Below are 14,527 nucleotides of genomic sequence, written 5' to 3'. Positions count from 1 at the left end.
TGGGATCGACGTGGCTTTAGAAAGAAGAGGGAAAAGCCAATTAAACCACCTGAGTTATTAATATGGCTGGTTCTGCAGTGCCTTGAAATACACCACCTTCCAGGGAGGTAAATTAAACCCTTTGGGGATGCCACGGTGTCATTCTGCAAATAGCTTTTTCTTTGGCACTAAATGACAGCCTAGTATCCTGGGAAAAAGGATGTGCCTTATATAGCTGAGAAAGCGCCTCTAGAGAGTAATTTACTCAGTGTAACTCACCACCAAATCAGGACCGCCGAAAGTTCCAGAGAGACTTTTTTTCCCTCTAAGACTCTCGGAAGAAGAATGTGTTTTATCTCAGAAATAGTTCCTAGGTGCTGCTCTAAAAAGTTGCACAAAAAGCCTTACTTTGAGATGCTTTCTTATCTTTTGCCTCCAGTTTTTCTTGAGGGTTTCTAAATACAATAAAAGGAATGAGTCAACTTTTATGGAGGGCCTACAAAATGCCAAATACTGGATTAGGTGCGTTATGCAAATTATGTCATGTAATCTGAACAATTTTATGAGGTAGGTACTATTCTTAGTGTCCTCATTTTTCCAATGAGGAGTTTGAAGCCTGAGGTGTCAACCCACCTGTCCAACATTAACAAAACCTGGCAAGTGGCTGAGCCCAGTTTTGAGTTCAGCTTTGCGGTCACAAAAGCCATTCCTACTTACTCTGCTGCACCGACCTGCTGATGAACAGGCAACGAGATGTCTTAATAAGTACCTTACCACTCCCAGTAGACCCTTCTCCGTGCAACTGCCTTCAGCTGTATGGTATTTCCTTTCACCTAACCATCCTATAAATCTGATAAACATTTAAGCCCAAACTAGCAAGTTATATGGCCTTATAACGTAAGGGTGATGGTCTTCCAATAGTTTAAAGTAGTTTACACTATTCATCTCTCTTGTTCATTGATTTAGGCAACAAATGTTTACTTTCTATTCTGTGTATCTATTAGATGCTACGATTCAAAAGACCAATAGGATTGTATAGATATTGTTTACATTTAAAGAGACATGGTCATCTTATTTAAGACTAAAATTGTATCTGCCTAAAAGTTGTTATGTCCAACATTTTTCTTTTCTTCATTCTATCCAAAATTAAAATGTTACTAATAACTTTCAGGGGGCAGCAAGAGACTCATTCTATCAGCACTCCATTAAGGAGTGAACAGAAATGAGGTTCCAATGTGGGAAAACTGAAATGGGCAGGTCTGAGATCGGATTTATTTAAGGGCAAGTCCCTTGCAGAGTCCATGCTAAAAACAGAGGCCAGTGGGATCCAAGGATGAAATTGCGAAAGCCAAGCCATTGGTTATGAGCTGGTGCCAGTCCTTTTGGGCACACAGGCGGGTGGGCTGCCCCCTGAGTGGGGGACACGTGCCTCCATTTGCCGAGCTGCGGGGAAGGAGCCCACCCCTGCCCGGAGTCAAGGCAGTCTCATCTCCTGGCTCCTGGAACCCCTCACCCCAAGAAGCAACAGCTGGGTCTGCTTTTACTCTCTCGATCCCAAGCAATAGGTGCGGAAAAAAATCACCCCGCTGAACACATGGAATTTACTTCTCTTTCTGTATTTTTTAATCTCTAAAGAAATACCTGCTTGTTTAAAAAAAAAAAAAAATGCAGATTTGTATAAAATAAAACCAGAAGTGCCCTCTCTCCTAATCCTTCTTTAATAGTGAAGACAAGCATTGTTCAAAGCTTGGTGTGTGTGCTTCCAGACTTTTCCCTTTGCACAGACTATATAACTCATATACACATCTCTCTGTATTGATACACATGCCTTTTCTTCCACAAAAGCTCCTACAATTCTGACCCTCAACTTTTTTGCTTAAATTAACCACGTATCATGGGTATTTGTCTGTGGCTGTCAGAAGCCCATTCTTTCTAAAGCTTCGCTAAAGCATTCTATAGCAGTGCTGGGTCCCCAAACAGTTCTCTATTTTTAGACCCTTGGGCTGCTTCCAGTGATTTTGCTATAACCAACAACACGGCAATGAACATCCTTGAACATTTCCCTCTGCTCATCTGTTGGGATATATCTGAATAATAACCCCCTTTTCCACCAGGAGTCTGGGGATCTCATTTTGGACTTTCCCTTTGAATAGTTGAGAGAATTCCATCCTACCCAACCATTAGACAGGATAAGAACCAACCTTCTCCGCTGGATTTAGTATGCACTGCAGAACCCCGATGCAGTTGCAAAATGAATCCTACTCCTACTTATTCATATATTTACTTCTAAACATGTACCCATCTCAGATATGCCTCTCTGTGCACATTCTGAGCAAAGCAACATTACCATTTTGTTAATGATTCATCCCCACCTCACCTGCTCTGCCAAACACCTAACCAAGACGATGAGTTTTGCCTGAGTACCCACAGACGTGGGCTTTGTGGGCTCAGAGGAGAGAGGAAACTCCAAACCAAATGAAGCTCCAAATGAAACACTTACCCCAGCTGACCCCTGGCACAGAACCCCAGAAATCATTAGCAAGAGTGCCCAGGTAGCTGGGATTGCTGGAGAATAAGGAGCAAAAGCGGAATCCTTCACAAAGCTCAAAGCTTTAGCACCAAAACCCCGCAGACTGCAACCAAGGCAGATTGAAAAGGCTTCGTTATTTCTTTTACACATTAAAACTCCTAACTCTCCCCACACCCAAATATTACCAATCAGTATTTCCTCTGCAAAAGAATCTAAACAATTTTCTGCACTAGTGAATGTAATAAAAAAAAAAAAGTCTAAAGTCAAACTGCTCTTTTTGCATATTCTTTAAAGTTGAAGTTCCAACTGCGACAGAAAAGCAAAGCCGTGCATGTTACCACTGGTGAGTCTGTAAAACTGGCAATTTCAAAATTAGTTTAATGAAACTGTTAATTTCACCCATCTGGTTTAGCATATGCATTTTTTTTCTAGTCAATCTGTAACTAAAAAACATGCCTTGTTTATGGAGATGAATGGCATAATGAAACAAACAAACAAACACAATAGAAGAAGGAGCCATGTTCCCATTTTCTGGCTTCCTGCCCCAGAAGCCAAGGAAACAAAAGCCCAGCGCCCCCGCTCCACTCCTTAACCCTTCCTGTTTCCCCAGGAGCACGGCATTGTTGGTTTTGCTTTTCTACAGCAATACCGATACCATAAGGTGGCCATTGGCGGGCTCATCATCAACGGAGGCAAAAAGCAGAAAATGAGAAGGTGGGCCCTTGCTGGGGAGCTGGAGTGGGCATCTGATTGAGAATTCAGGGGAGAGGCAGACTCCTTCCTCGTGAGAGGCACGGGGGGGCATCGATAGGAAAGTCATTTTTAGTTTCAAGCTTCCAAAAGGTGGAACGCGTCCAAAGTACGAGTTGGAAAGGGAAGAAGAAGTGAAAGGAGAAAATGTCATTTAACCAGAAAAGGAAGCTCTCACCCGGCTTACTCCTTAAAAAAAAAAAAAAAACACAGCATATTCCTGATTTGCATTCTGATCCCCTGAGCCCCAGAGCCCCAAGGAGGTGACTTATTTCCCAAAAGTAAACTCCTTGGGGTGCTTGAGTGGTTCGGTGCGTTGGGCTTCGGATTCTTGATTTTGGGCTCAGGTGGTGATCTGTGTCCTTTGTCCATGCTCCTCAGTGGTGAGGCTGTGTCTCTCCCTTTGCCACCACCCCGCCCCCTGCCCCCCCCACCGGCCCCTCCAGTTCTCTCTTTCTCTAAAATAGATAAATAAATCTTAAAAGAAAAAAAAAGTAAATTGCTTGTACTCTTCAGTATGCAAGTTTTCCAGGTTTGTCCCATAATTTCTCTCCGTCCCTTCTCCATCCCCCCGACCCCACCCTCAGGACTGCCATCAGGGGACCTCTGGGCAGGAAAAGTGTGGCCCTCTCTGTTTTCTTCTCCGTGCTTCTGTGTATTTGCTTTAAAAAAAAAAAAGATAACGTATGCTTTCCTAAATAAAAATAAAGATGAAGGTTTTTCAATGAACGACACTGAAAATAGCTCTTAAAGGACACGGTATCCAGGTGTTATTAAGAAACATTACTGTATGTCTACCATTCCCGTGCTCTGCATTTTAGTGTTTCCCAATACACATTGCAATTGTTGGCAAAAAAAGAACAGTTAGAAGCGAACCAGTTAAGGCCAGCAACCCCTCGGTATCTAGTGTGGGGCCTCCTCTAACTCTGCACTCAGCGCTCCTAAGCCGGGAAACAAGGCCGGCCGGGAACAAAAACAAAAATGAGAGGGACAAGATGCAGATGGTCAGCCCTGGGAGGTGAGCCCACCTCAGACCCGGCCTCCTCCCGAGACCCATTTGCTGGCAGACCTTGGACTTCCTGTAGCCACAGCTCCCGTGGGCTCAGACGTGCCCAGTCCAGAATGAAGGGAGGGAAGAGAGTGAACAATTCCGGCCTCAAGGCAGATGCCCACAGGGGCCTGCTGGCCAGCTCACCTGTCCCACTCACCTGTCCCTGCCTGCCCTTGCACCCTGCCTGCACCTCCGTCTTTGCAGCTTTCCTCCCTCCTTCCTACCCAAACCAGCTCTCTGGCTTCGAACCCCACCTCCGCTACCATCTCCGCATCCCTGCAGCCTTTTACCAGCAACCCCCCATCCCCACCACCTCTCTTCCCTGGATGCTGGAGCCCCATTCAAAGGGTTTTTGAATTCTAAGCGTTCTGTTTTGACAAGGAAGTTGCAATAGGAGAGTAAAAGAAATAGTCAGCACACCTCTTAAATAATGGAAAAGCACGCATACTAGAATCCTACCATCCTAGCACTGGAAAAAGCCCAAATGCTAATAGGGCAATTTCTATGCTCTAACAGGAGCCATTTTCCTAGAGAATTGGAGGTTCCCCAGGAAACGACATGGAGGGTGACCAATCAGAATAGTTCCCCTGAAGTCTTGAACACGGGGTCTCCTGTTGGATGCCACCCAGAGCCTGGACAGTTGTGGACTTGGGGACAGAGCAGTACAGAAGCCCCACACCAGGCAAGGACATCAAGATGCAGAGCAGTAGTTCTGGAATGCTGGGAGGCAGGAAGGGTACCATGCCACATCTATATGCACAGCAGCTGAGCGCCCCAAGGAGCGCTGCCATCTTTAATTCAAAGGCATGCCTACTCTGGGAGACGAGGATTCTTCAGAGTGGGAACCGCCAGTGGGGACAGCTGCATTTTATACAAGGTTAGCACGTCAGCTGTCAATATTTAAGAAGCCTCTCTCCTTCGCAACCTTGGTAGAGAGTTCTGTGTGGGCTGGGGTAGTCTTTTCATTGTGGTTGCCCTGGGGCCCAGCACAGTGCTGGAGGGATCCAATCCATGGGTGCCAAACTGGGTTGCACGAACCTTGGGGCTGTTTTACATCCGGGCACCTGTCTACTTCAGCAACTTGATAACAGGCATATGAAAGTGAGAACCGTGAGGGCTACGTTTTGGGAATTCTTTTGTAATGGGTGTGCCTAAGAAGGATTCTGGGCTACTTTTGTTGACAGGGAGGAGTTGGAAAGCAGCTTGCTGGCAGACCTGGGAGAGAGAACTCTGTTTGCAGAGGTGTCTCAGAACAAGGACAGCAGCTCCTGAGAGAGAACAGACTGAAGAAGTGTGTAAGAAATGAGAAAAATGTAGAAAGAAGGCAAATAAGCCCATAGTCCTCTATGCGTCTGGATTGGTGTCATGGCTTGGCTGGCATAGACCTTGAACCCGGTATAGAAACGTGCTGTGTAGGGTCATCTAGAAGAAGGATCGATAACTAAGCACCTAACATGGCCAGCACCATTGCAGGCACCGTGGAGAACTGGAAGTGTAAGTGGGATACTTATACTTCTTGTGCTCCCCTCAACAAGCTTGCAATTGCGTGAGTGATAGAGACACCAACAGGATCCAATAGTTATAACTCAAGGTAGAGTGCGATGAGCTCTATTCAGGCGACCCGGTCCCTCACAGCCATATGGTGCCTCTCTGTCCATGAAGCTCTTTCATAGCATTACGTCACTCAGGAGAGCATCATTCTTAATTGTCATTAAACCAAACTTGACCCAGCACATAAATTACAAACATAAATTACATCTCACACCCTCGAGGACGGCTACTTCTCAAAAAACCAGGAAATAACACACGTTGGCAAGGATGTAGAGAAATGGGAACCCTTGTACGCTGTTGGTGGGAATGTAAAATGGTGTAGCCGCTATGAAAAAGAGTATGAAGTTCTTCAAAAAATGAAACACCAGGATTACCATATGACCCAGTAATCCCACCTCTGAGTCTATATCCAAAGGAATTGAAAGCTGAGTCTGGAAGAGGTATTTGCATACCCACGTTCACAGCAGCTCTAGTCACAATAGCCGACATGCGGAAGCAACCCAAGTATCCATCGACAGATCAACAAAATGTGGTATATACATAATGGAATATTGTTCAGTCTTAAAAAGGAAGGAGATTCTGACACCTGCCACAACAATCTTGAGGACCTGATGCTAAGTGAAATAAGCTAGTCACAAGAAGACTGATACTGGATGATTCCACATCTATGAGGTACCTAGAATAGGTAAGTTCATGGCGACAGAAAGTAGAATAGTGCTTATCAGGAGCTGTGGGGAGGGGAAATGGGGAGCTGTTGTTTAATGGGTACAGTTTTACAAGGTGCAAAAGTTCTAGAGATCTGTGCAATGAGGTGGATACACTTAACACTACTGAAGAGTATACATAAAGATGGTTACGATGGAGAATTTTATATTACATGTATTTTTACCACAAAAAAAATTTTTTTTAAAGATTTTATTTATTTATTTGAGAGAGAGAATGAGAGAGAGAGAGCACATGACAGGGGGAGGGTCAGAGGGAGAAGCAGACTCCCTGCCGAGCAGGGAGCCCGATGCGGGACTCGATCCTGGGACTCCAGGATCATGACCTGAGCCGAAGGCAGTCGCTCAACCAACTGAGCCACCCAGGCGCCCCACAAAAAAAATTTTTAATTACAGTCCTTAAAGAGTGAGGGTACAAATAGTTGGGTTTCTCTTTTGCAGTAGGAAAATACAGCTCAGACCTTTGGGAACAATGGAGCGGCGGTGACCACTCCCGAACTCGCTAGGCAGGCTACAGGGAACACAGTCATTCACTCCCTACTGGCTGTGCATGAAGCCAATGTTCCCGATTGTCCACCCCCTGCAGTGTTCTCATCACTCCTTTGAAGTGTGTTGTTGGCTTAGCTAGAGAGCAGATGATCCGCCTGAAATCACACAGTGCAGGGAAACAACACTCTGAGGTCTGAAACACGCACGTGTAGTGGTCTGGAAGCAGAGTGGGCCGTGTATGTGCGGACAGGCTGCCCACAAAAAAAAAAAAAAAAAAAGACTCTGTCGCAAAGAACCAGAAATCACAGGCCACTGTCTTAAGTGGTCTTCTTTTTTCAAGATGCCGGGGGAAAAAAATAATTCCACAAATTAATTCCCTTGGTAGGAACAATGGAGCTGACGTTTCTCTTTCTATTTACGTAAGAAACGCTCGTTCAAAACATGGCCCCATTTTTGTTCTATGCTGGCCCACGGGGGGCACTTGGTCAACCTCTGTTGAGTGAACGAATGGATGGAAGGTCGTGACATGAGCAACCAAAGACGTTTCTCACACAGTTAAATTCCTTGTCTCTCTTCCTGCACCCGCTGAGTTCCTGCAGCCAGAATTCCAAGCACCGAACATCTGATCCTTGACTCCATCCCCAGAGCTTATCTCAGATATGAAAAATGTAAGATGATGAGGATGTTCTAATAAAGTCTACTAGTCAACAGGATGGGACAGCTCGGGGCAAGAGCAGAAAAGAGAATGTAGACATAGTTCATATTAACTAGAGTTGTCCAAAGCACTCCAAAGCCAGATAGACACTTACGGCAAGAAGAACCTGGGAGGAACAAGGAATGGATCTATAGCCACACTGGTCTATGACTATTCCTTTTATAGGAGACCCGAGTAAAGATACATTAAAAACACGTAGACTTGTTTTCTTTTTCTCTCAATTTACAAAATCAACTGTTCTGCATTTTGCTCAGCCTTGTTAGAAACTGAACACAATGTACAACACCAGTCTCTCTCCAGGGTTAGCAGGAGGGCACTGTGATAGCCCCAAGCAAGGGCAGTGCGCCAGGCAGAGAGATGAACTTTAATGGGGAGTGTATGCCCAACCTCTGCAGGAGGCTCCCCGGTCCTTATGGACAGGATGGCGTAACCTAGAAAAATAGGAGCTGAAGGCAGAATGGGGGCTTAGGTTCATTCCAGAGATTCGCCCACCCTTCCTGCCCTATCTCCCCACCTGCTCCTCGGCTCCAGGAAAGGGAAGGGAGCGAAGGAATGCAGGTGGCTGGGTGCCCAAGGGAGGCAGACGCCCTGGTCGCAGATACAGCCCCTCGGGAGACGCTCCTTGGCGCTGTTCTAAGCAGACTTGGCACCAGAAGGACTCGACTGGCTGGTTCGGCACCAGCAGTGGGCTGTAAAGTGGCAAATACGGCTTTGGGGCTCCCATTGTCACCACAGATGGAGCCCCTGGAGGCCTAACAGGGGTCAGCAGAACACGCTATGTGCTGACATGTGACGGCTCCCCAGCCCCACAGCCCAGGACAGCGTGAGGTGTAGGAGCTCATGACTTGGGTTTTTAATTAGGTTCCGTTTCCAGGTCTCCACGGAGGGGGGAAAAAAAAAACAATTCTCAATTCTTATAAACAAAACTTCTGAGCTATAAAAATAACATGAAAACATTCTTACTGAGAGTATTCACTTTAAAAAAAAGAATGTGTTGTGAAAATGATTCACTCCTGCTCCCAGTCGGTAAAACTATATTTGCATATGATCAGGAATCTCATAAAGCCGATTTTGATGTGGATGTGGCCTCAGCCCATTGAGTCTAACCTACCCAGCATGCATGTCCAGCATGAGCAGCGGAAACCGGGGGACTGTCTCTGCCGGGTGATAACATCTATAACACACAGCAGTGGTTCTCAATGTCGGGAGATTTGGCCCCCTTGGGGACATCTGGCAGACTCTGGAGACCTCACAACTCAAGAGGGGGGTCATGGGAGGGGAGAGAGTGCTACTAGTCTCTAGTGGGTTGAGGCCAGAAATGTAGCTCATGCACAGGACAGACCTCCCCTCCAGCCCCCCAACAAGGAATTATCCAGTCCAAAATGAAACAGCGCTTGTACCGGGCTTCCTGTACGCCGATTCTGTTTCAACTATTTTATAAGCATCAATTCATTTAAGCCGACACTAGGAGAGTGGCACCATTCCCATTCCCATTGCACAGATGAGGAAACGGGCTCGGGGAAATGGAGTAACTTGCCCAAGCCCACGTGGCTAGTAAGTGCTAAGCTAAAATTGGAGACAGGCCGCCTGGCTGCAGAGGTTATGCTGTCCCCGAGTCCACAGGCTTCCTGCTCCTCGGCCTCCTTGCCTGCATGCAAGCGGTCCCACGGCCTTGAGAGCCAACCTCTTTACACCCCATAGCTCTGTCCCCACCACCCTGTCCCATTCAGGCCTGCATCCTTGGCCTGGACCATGGACCGCCAAGGACCCACTGCTTTCCCCGCACACCCCTCTGTTCACCTCCCCCCAACCTCCTGCTGCTGCCAGAGTAACCTTGAAACCCAAGTCTGATTGCACCTCCGCCCGCTGCTTAAAACCCTTCCACAGGCCCCTGTCACCTACAAGGTGAAGCCCAAACTCTCAAGATGCTGTCGGAACGGTAGTCAGAATCACACCCTCCGGGACTTCTCCTGCCTCCCAAACGCCTTGCACATCATTTCAAAGGTGGTGCTGCTCCCATATCTCTGCCTCTACTCTGCCTCCGATACCTAGATACCCACGGACCCCTCAGGAATCAGTCCCAGTGTCACCTCTTCCAGGAAGCCTTCCCTGACCACTCCCTTCCTTGTGATTCTACCACTTACTCCCACCACTTTTATTAAAAATGCATCACCAGGGGCTCCTGGGTGGCCCAGTCAGTTGCACATCCAACTCTTGGTTTTGGCTCAGGTCGTGATCTCGGGGTCATGAGATTGAGCCCCGTGTCGGGCTCCACAGGCTCAGCACGGGGTCTGCTTGAGATTCTTTCCCCCTTCTTCTCCCTCCCCCCACTCACACTCCCTCTCTCAAATAAATAAATAAATAAATAATAAAATCTTTTTAAAAAATGCATCACCATTTTTCTTTGTTTTCAAGTCTGTCCCTTAAGGGCAGGGACCTTGTGTTATTTTACTTATCTCTAAAGTCTAGCCAAGTAACAGAGCAGACACTCAGCAAGTACCAAATGAATGAAAGAGGAAATATCTGGTATGGTTCGGATTCTTTCAGGCCAGAATAGATTCCCTTTGCCCCGTCTGCAGTGGGGAATCTCTTCCGTTGAACACTGACATTCTTAGGAAGTCCTTACGTGAAGCAGAAGTCCGTTTCTGCGCTTCCTTGGCTCAAGGTTCTGGTTGGATGCCCAGCAACACCATGGGTTGCCTCTCACCACTAGGAGTTATCATCACCCCTCTCTGTATCCCCTTGCTCGGGCTGAACACCTCCAGCTCCCCTCCTCTTCCTAACAGACGTCATTTCAAGATCCCCTGTGGCCCTATAGCATGCACTTCATTACTAAGCCAACCCAAACTGTGATGGGCCTAAGCAGAAGCCGGCCACATTCGGGAAGTATAGACAGATTCCCGAGATGCCGTTTGCAGTGTGTACTTCAAGTCCAGGACCTCAAGTTCAAGGGCCTAAGGGCCCAGGCAGGTAAGCTCCAGGAAAGAAGTAGGCAGGAGGTGCTGGGATGGGGGGACGGGGTGGGACGGTGGATAGACAGAACACACCTGTGACAACTCTCAATTCCAGAACCACTACTAATGTAGGAATGGAGGCCCGGCATTACCAGATCTTTAGAGTTTTCAAGAAAAGCTAAACATTTGCATTTTTGTGCCAGTTTTTAGATACCAGCAACTAATAAAAAAAATTTTTTGATAATAATGTACATGCCAAACCAATCATTTGTGGCCTTGGCTTTAAAAGAATGGCTGGAGTGATGCCTAAATTTGTTTTTGCATTTGGTGTCGGGAATGTGCACAGATACACAGAGAGTTGTGGCCATACAAGGGCAGAATTTAAATGTGCAGTTAACCTAGGATACTAGGGTGAAAAGTCACTTTGAGGTGTATGTGACTAAGAGGGGGAGCAGAACTGGAAAAGAGGGGGCCTTCCTAACCAGTGTCCAAACGTGAGACAAAGACACAGTTACCTGCCGACAAGCCCATCTCCAGCAAGGTCTGGAACAAGCTGGGGTGCCGGTCTCTCAGCTCCTTCTCCCAGGGGAAGGCTCTGCACGTGGAGGGTCTCCCGTACCTGAGCTTCAGGTCCAGGTAGGAGTTCCGGAGGTCACCTACAGGCCAAGGGAAGCACAAGACAGCCATCACCTTAGGAGAGGGCAGGTCTCATTCTTCTAAATCCCTCCTCCCTAAGAGGAAGTAGAAATAAAAGGTCAGACTTAATGTTACTGAATGTTGGTTTGGGTCCATTAGGGATTTGAAATCGGCTCCGATACGTCTGCCTCGAGGTCACAAATTCAAAGCCATGTCCAAGGGAAATGTGCCAAAGTTGCTGATGGCTGTGGAATAATTCTACAGAATGAGCAGCTGGCCTCGGACTGTTCCCCAGGAGGCCAATATCTAGGCCATTTTGTTGGTAGTGTGAGTTGAGGAGCAAAGCACAAGGACCCCCAGTGAGGCAAGGCAGTGGGTGTTAGGAAAACCTTCCCATGCCACCAAACAGATCAGCATACAAGGATGGGCTTCCAACTCAGAGGATCTCTCGTGAAATTACATCAGTTATCAAAATCAGTTTCTTTCCTGTTTGGGATATTACTATTCCTATATATCCTCCCCCTCTTCTGACAGCATCGTATTTTCTGGATGAGTCAGCTGTACCCGCAGCAGCTGGGGACCAGGATTGCCTGTTCTTAAATTACATTGCAAAAACACTGCATCTCCAGGCTTACCTATCACTGTCTACTCACTTCCTGAGACCGTGCTCTGTGGACCCTACCGGACTGAGGTATGTTCCAGAGGCACCCATCCCTGCACAGCCTGGAATGGGGAGGTTCAGCTCTGGAGAGAGTGCAATGTGTGGGCAGGACTGCCATACTCAATTCGCTTCTGCGGATGGCAAAGGCCCCACAGGAATTTCTCTTCCAGAAGGAACATATGTGACTAACTCTAGTGCCGCCGTATCCAGCAAGAAGACCTAAGCACAGAGAAATTTACAAGCGCTAGATCCAAGCCAGAATACTGGAAGACAGGCCAGGAACCGATTTTTATAATCAATGAACACCCTGTATGAGTGAAGGATGCCCGGGCAAATATGAGCAGGCCTGAAAGCAGTCTATTTTGAAATTCATTCCTTCTGCTGGCTATTACTGGGGTCTTCCAGAAAGAATCAATTTCAAGGGATTAAAAAAATAAAACCAAGCCCCAAACAACAAAGTCACTGTTCTACATTTCTGAAAGCTAATATGCAGATACTAATGGTCCAAGACAAAAGTGCACCGATGGGGAAACATTTCTAATGATTAATTTATTTTCCAATTCACTTTTATTTTCTTAGACTGGCCTAAGATCCCATTATGGACGGGAAGAATGCAATGCAAGGCTCAGCACGCTCTCATTTGTATTCTTAAAGGGAATCGCGTATGGTTGAAGCTAAGAAGCAGGTGTGGGGTTCCTGTTGGCCGTTGGTCTGGTTGGAATCCAGGTGGCACGAACACGGCCATCCGCCTCCATCTGTGGAGGGCTCCAGGTCATATCTGTTCCCGCTGCTCAAGTCATATATATTCTATTTTAACCGTGTTAGAAAGAAGCCAAACATGTTGACACAAATACACAGAGCTAAAAATTGCCCTGCCGGAGCTCAGTACTTACATGCTTCCTGTCGCCCGCCCCCTTGCTGTACCGTGGACGTGTGCACAAACACTATTTCTTGGACCTCAGCACAGCTCTCATAATATAATTTGAGCTGTTCAGCAAGTTGCTTCTCAAGGAGGGGATTACCAATCTACAAGAAGGCAAGAAAATTGAATGAACAACAATTGTCATCAAGCTCCCACTGATACCTCTGAAGCTGTGTTCGGGTTGGTTTCCTTCTCCCATTGGTATCACCAGCTGGCTCGTCTGCACACAGACCATCCACTCCGGATTAGCCACGGGAGGGTATAATTCAAGGGCACACAAACTGTCTGGTTCCCACTCACTGCTTTCCGTGGCACCTTCTCTGCAAAAGCTTCTTAAATGTCCGGATTTCCCAGAGACCAGGCCTCCACCCTCTTCTTTCCCCTCACCGCGTGCTGTCCCTGGACAATGACGTTCATCTCTCCTTCAGTCCCCGAGAGATGCCAAGTGCCAAGTGTCCCTGTGCTGTGCTGAGCCCTGCGAACCCTCCTCCCACTTTCGTCTGCTTGGCAGGCTCCTACTCGACCTCCAAGAGTCAGGTCCAAGGTCATTGATTCAGGGCAGCTTCCTTAACAGCCGCCCCTCCCGTGTGTGTGGATGCAGATGTTCCCACCTCAGCGACCCCAAAACACTCGCATGTGAATTAACACATGTACCACGTTCCTTCATGTGTTCGGTGTTTAAGCCCCAGACGGGGAGCTTCGCGAAAACAGAGGCCTTATCTCAACTCGTTGGTTTTCAAAATGCAGGTTGTGACCCATTAGAGGGTCAAGAAATTATTTCAGCAGGTTGTAACCAGCACTGATTTATATATATATAAATATATCTATAAAATAGAACACAAAATAGCAGAGTGCACCTAACATGGGAAGGGCCTTATTCTTAGTAAAATCTTTGTTTTGGTTTCGTATTTTATACATATATATAATATATACGTGTATGTGTATACGAGTGTGCATGTATACGTGTGCTCATGATGTTACATAGATTTCTTCTTTTCTTCCCTTTCTTCATCACATAGATTTCTGATGTGAATCACCTTCAAAAAACAGTTTGAGAGTGGCCATCTTCATCATCGTGGACACCTCAGCACCAGCACAGAGCCTGGCACATAGCTGGTGCTCTGCAAGTATTTGTTGCAAAAGGAATACATTAATTTCTTTGTTTTCTTCTTCATAGAGGTCTCTCTGTAGGGGCTCTGAGATGGACCCATGGATAGTAGGGCTCTGCATTGTTCTTCCTTTACTTTGCCTAATGACTCCTGCTTTCCCCAGAACAAATCCCGCAGGGTCACGGGAATGCACTAAGATTCCTTGTTCAGGTATCTGGTGATCTCCTTACCAAGGCAGAAAAAGACACCTCTGTAAAGGTGGACAGTCCCTGTCTCCCTGCAGCAGCCCGGGGGCAGCTGGCCTGGAGAGCTGGACAAGCCCATCTGTAGGTAGGTTTTGGAGGCGAGGGTCACGGTGTAGTAGGTTCAGTCCTCCACAATGTCTACAAGTCCAGCCAGCCCACCCCAGTGGGAGCCCAAGGCCTGCGTGTCTGAAGAGAGCAGCAAACAGAACCAAG

General features: G+C 47.0%; 1 protein-coding gene across 5 annotated transcripts in view; it reads right to left on the bottom strand.

Moving 5' to 3' along the window:
• SEL1L3 (SEL1L family member 3) overlaps positions 1-14,527 on the bottom strand; it is a 99,823-nt gene that overhangs the window by 46,659 nt on the left and 38,637 nt on the right. For all 5 annotated transcript variants that reach the window (XR_004679280.1, XM_035005195.1, XM_035005197.1 and 2 more), the window contains 2 exons: positions 12,932-13,064; positions 11,257-11,397 (listed from right to left, as the gene is read on the bottom strand). Coding sequence is in view for 4 of the 5 variants with exons in the window: in XM_035005195.1 (XP_034861086.1) it covers positions 11,257-11,397; positions 12,932-13,064 (274 nt within the window). In the remaining variant the exon portion in view is untranslated. The remainder of the gene's footprint in view (positions 1-11,256; positions 11,398-12,931; positions 13,065-14,527) is intronic.

The sequence above is a fragment of the Mirounga leonina genome, unplaced genomic scaffold (assembly GCF_011800145.1).
Source record: "Mirounga leonina isolate KUSES-001 unplaced genomic scaffold, KU_Mleo_1.0 Mir_129, whole genome shotgun sequence".
Taxonomy (NCBI): Eukaryota; Metazoa; Chordata; class Mammalia; order Carnivora; family Phocidae; genus Mirounga; species Mirounga leonina.
Note: the sequence above shows the minus strand (reverse complement) of the source record. Positions and strands in the feature narration are given on the sequence as shown.